The sequence below is a fragment of the Poecilia formosa genome, unplaced genomic scaffold (assembly GCF_000485575.1).
Source record: "Poecilia formosa unplaced genomic scaffold, Poecilia_formosa-5.1.2 Scaffold875, whole genome shotgun sequence".
Taxonomy (NCBI): Eukaryota; Metazoa; Chordata; class Actinopteri; order Cyprinodontiformes; family Poeciliidae; genus Poecilia; species Poecilia formosa.
Window position 1 is genome coordinate 74,168 of NW_006800814.1, and position 4,470 is coordinate 78,637.

Genomic DNA, 4,470 nt, shown 5'->3' on the forward strand with positions numbered 1-4,470 from the left:
ACATTTGGCGTCTCCAAATGGCACATTTGGCGTCTCCAAATGGCACACTTGGACTACACCTGATATACAAACTTCAAATGACTGAAACTCCTCAGTGCTTCAACATACAACGAGGCTCTAATGAAAGATAATGACCGGAGGAATCCTCTGGTAGACACAACATTACTGATGGTGGAAATTACTTATAATTATATAAATGAAATAGTGTATCGGGGTGGGGGGCGTGTTGGCGTACAGTCAGACCTCCTCCCCCTTCTTGCAATATGCTGACCGCTCTGACTGTAGCAGTGGACAACTAGAAGTTTCCAGTATTCTCAAATCCAAAACTTGTCAGCACTCTTATGGTCATAGTCATCCACTCCCATGAGTTGTGAAGTTCTGCTGAAGAAATACATCCAGTTTTGACACATTCTGACCACATGTCTCTCCGTTTGTGAGAAAAAGTCCTGTAAACACCATTATGCATGAGGGCGCACAGAGCCTGACTGTGATGCAGCACCGGCGCACACATTGCGCATGGTTACGCATGCAGCTGGTGGATTCAAGTCAAAACAAACCTCAAAATGCCTTATATCCTTATGACAGGACAGGTGTTGGCTACACATCAGTGGCTTTAGATTTAGTTTCCCAGTTGACCAGTGAGAAATGTTCTAGAAAGAATACAGGCATGTCAAAATGAGCTCAAGTTGCTCTCTGGATATTATTGGCTCAGAAAAAGCCATTTCATAAAAGCGTCATAATGGACACAGGCAGAGTTTAAACCCGTAAATCTCAGCCCCAGAAAGTACAATGGAAAAACGGCATGCGGGTGTTCCGGTGCGGGTTAATTTAACTTATTTTATTTTGTTATCAATATTAATTAATTTAAGTAAGGATTTATTTTATTTTTCACTAATTTTAGTACCTTATTCGAGCCTCTGAAACCAATTGTGATTTGTAAACAGCAGAAGTTGTGATATTTAGTTTGTTGTAATGTTTGTTTTTGACATGTTGTTTGAGGTTGTTGTTCTTGTATATTCAATAATAATAATAATAATAAAAAAACAAAAAAAAAAACAGCTAGCTGAAGGCTAGACCTGTCAAGAAGGACCTCGCTGCAGCAAACAGGAAGGGGCGGGGCGGACCGCTGGCAGTCTCAGACCTTATTTGGAAATGGGACCATTGCACTCCGGAAGCGAAGGGGGCGCTATTTCCTATATTATAGGAAATAATATAGAAAATACATGCTGAGAGTGAAACTCCATCGTCTTTAGGAAGGAGTTTCACTCTCGGCATGTATTTGAACTTCTCTCTCTTATTTTCTTCAGCGCAGCTCACAGTTTTTAACAAGTTCTGTGTCTTTCTGTGTACTTCTAAATCTGCTCCTTAGTCGCATCTTTTCGGATCTACTACTGCCTCTAGTGGCGTGGGGTGGTAACACAACTAATATAATTACGTTACTAAATGAGTCTTTATTATTTACTGTTAATTGTGGCATTATTGGCACCATAAATGATAAATTCTCTAATAAGACACCATGCTGTTTTATTTTCTTAACGATGTAGAGCTAATTAAATGACATAAACAAGATCTTTATACATTATGAATAATATTTATATACCTCCATCATTTATAGGAAGAATAAAAGAAAACCATCTGTATATACATTTATGCCAGTAGTGATTTTTCTGTCCGAGAACAGTCATCTGTGCTTACCGTATTTTCCGCACTATAAGACGCATGCTAAAACATACGGTCAACAAAAAAAAAGGTAACGGAAACCAAACAGTAAATTTAGTTGAACTTTATTCGACTATGTAACAATACACTCACGGTATTTCTTATTCTAATTCCACAAATCCATCAAAGTCCTCCTCTTCTTATCTGAACTGAACTGCATGTTTTCCCATCAAACATGCCAGGTTCCCTCTCATCATTGTCGGAGTCGGACTCGTTTCCAGGTGGCTGTTCAGCAGCGATGCGGCTTTAGTGAAGCTCAGACAGTTAAGGCCGATGCATTAGCCAGGCATCCATCATCCATCCACACATGGAGGCGTAACTCGCCCGGCGCCGCCTCCCGTCTCAGTAAACTGTGTTCAGTCTGTCGTCCATCGCTCCCACGCCGCTCCCAACTTCTGTTTGAACGGCCTGTTTACACCAATGTCCAGCGCTGGGAGTTCTTCTGTTAATCCTCCCGGCACGACGGCAAACTCCGAATCAGTTTGCTTCGCTTCCTTTTCCACAGTAGCAGTGAGACGGGCGCGCATGGAGTCGCAGATGAACAGGGACGGTGATGCGTGGAAAAACCGATCTGGTTTTTACCGAGGCTATGCTGCACAACTCGGACAACAATCCCTGATTGGTTTATCGCTGCTGCCGTCCGAACTGTACACTTTACTTCTCTGTGTCAGGGACAGATTTTGGAATTCAGTGCACATATAAGGCGCAACGGATTATAAGGCGCACTGCTGATTTTTGAGAAAATTTAAGGCTTTTTAGGTGCCTTATAGTCCGGAAAATACCGGTAATTATTTTTTCAATAAATAAAGAATAATGTGTAAAGTTAATCATATTAGAGAAAGGGGGAGGGATCAAATAAGTTTCTACTTTTGCTTACCACCTTTTCAATCAGTTGTCTCAATATATGTCATGGTATTTGAATTGTGAATATGAATGAAATAAATAAACTACACTATGCATATAAATTAGATTTTTAGAGGAGTTGTCTGCATTGATTAACCTGAAGCTGCTGCTGACAGGACGGCCAGATGGACTGGACTCTCCTCAGGAAAAGCTTCCAGACTGAAGTGGAGAACCTGTCGAAGTGAGTTCCTCTGTCCACCTTCAGAGTGAAACAGAGCGTACTTCTCAGACATCAACACTCGTGTTGCTTTCAGGTTCAGACATCCCAACATCGTAGACCTGCTGGGCTTCAGTGAAGGAGAGGGAGGACTGATGTGTCTGATCTACAGCTACATGCAGAACCGCTCCCTGGAGGACCAGCTGCAGAACGTAACTCGCTGCCTCCATGTTGCCCTCAGTGTGGATGTAGGGCGACTGTGCCTTTATGGTGATGTGGACAAAAACAGCATGTTTTGATTGGTGACTGTGAGAGTAGTAGTGAGCTGTCAGCATGCTCTCTGTTGTGGTAGCAACGGTTTGTCTACTCCAGGTGTGTTTCCGTCTGTTCCAGTCATATGCTTGTATCTTCCAGGCGCTGGGTCTCTCGTGGCCTGACCGGATCAGCATCATTGAAGGCGCGGCAGCAGCTCTTCAGTTCCTGCACCACCCGCCGTCGCGTCAGGAGCCGCTGATCCATGGAGATGTCAAGAGGTCAGGAAATCTGTTCCTGCTGAACAGTTAGGCAACATCAACATGTAGAGCAGCTCATTAACATGTTCTGATCTGACGACAGAACCGTCCGGCTGCTCTGTATCTGCTGGTTTTTATACAACTGATGGCCTAGTCAAAGGTTTCTGGTTGCTTTGACTGGTCCTTCTGGTAAAAGAAAGACACTATCACAGACAGTCTCACTGTTGCTAAGCATAAAGGATCCGGAAACTATGGATCCGATTCCTTCTCCTTGCCATGCCTCTGAGGACTGGTCATGAAGTGACACTGAGGCAGAAGGGGAGAAACGCTGCCACCTGCAGGAGGGGAGAAACGCTGCCACCTGCAGGAGGGAGAAACGCTGCCACCTGCAGGAGGGGAGAAACGCTGCCACCTGCAGGAGGGACTGGAATGGACTGGTTCTCCCAGGAAACAGTCCATTCAGTCTATTCAGAACCAGAACCAGTATATTATCTGAGGCCAGGGGAACATCACCAGAGCTTCTTCAATGCTGGGATGAGCTCTGAATCCAGAATGAAGCTCTTATTTCTGTCTATGTCTCTGCAGTTCCAACATCCTGCTGGACCAGCATTTGGTACCGAAGCTTTCAGACTTCGGTCTGGCCCGGTACGTACCGCAGAACGCGGCCGGCTGCTCGACGCAGACGGCTTCTGTCGGCAAAACCAAGACGGTGAGAGGAACGCTGGCTTATCTGCCCGACGAGTACGTGAGGAGAGGAGAGCTGTGCACGGCGGTGGACGTCTACAGCTTTGGAGTGGTGAGACGCCCAGGGGCTGATGGGAAATGCAGTCTGTCGCGTTCTGTCTTACCACAGATGTCTCAACCGAGCCTGAAAGTGTCCTGTGTGTTTCAGGTGCTGCTTGAGGTTCTGACGGGCCGCCGAGCTCTGGAGCAGGACGGGAGGTCTGGAGACCGATACCTGGTGAGAGCATTCACTTGGGGACCTGTTGGTATGTTGACCTGTTGACATGTTGGTATGTTGACCTGTTGACATGTTGGTATGTTGACCTGTTGGCATGTTGACCTGTTGACATGTTGGTATGGTGACCTGTTGACCTGTTGACTTGTTGACCTGTTGACATGTTGGTATGTTGACCTGTTGGCATGTTGACCTGTTGACATGTTGGTATGGTGACCTGT

The 4,470-nt window shown here is 45.3% G+C and overlaps 1 protein-coding gene across 2 annotated transcripts in view; it reads left to right on the top strand.

The window, feature by feature from the left end:
- LOC103131931 (interleukin-1 receptor-associated kinase 1) overlaps positions 1-4,464 on the top strand; it is a 15,187-nt gene extending 10,723 nt beyond the window's left edge. For both annotated transcript variants that reach the window (XM_007543668.2, XM_016667026.1), the window contains exons 5-9: positions 2,739-2,803; positions 2,877-2,991; positions 3,194-3,312; positions 3,877-4,087; positions 4,184-4,464. In XM_007543668.2, the coding sequence (XP_007543730.2) occupies positions 2,739-2,803; positions 2,877-2,991; positions 3,194-3,312; positions 3,877-4,087; positions 4,184-4,297 (624 nt within the window). In that variant the 3' untranslated portion in view covers positions 4,298-4,464. The remainder of the gene's footprint in view (positions 1-2,738; positions 2,804-2,876; positions 2,992-3,193; positions 3,313-3,876; positions 4,088-4,183) is intronic.
- The last annotated feature ends 6 nt before the right edge of the window (positions 4,465-4,470 follow it).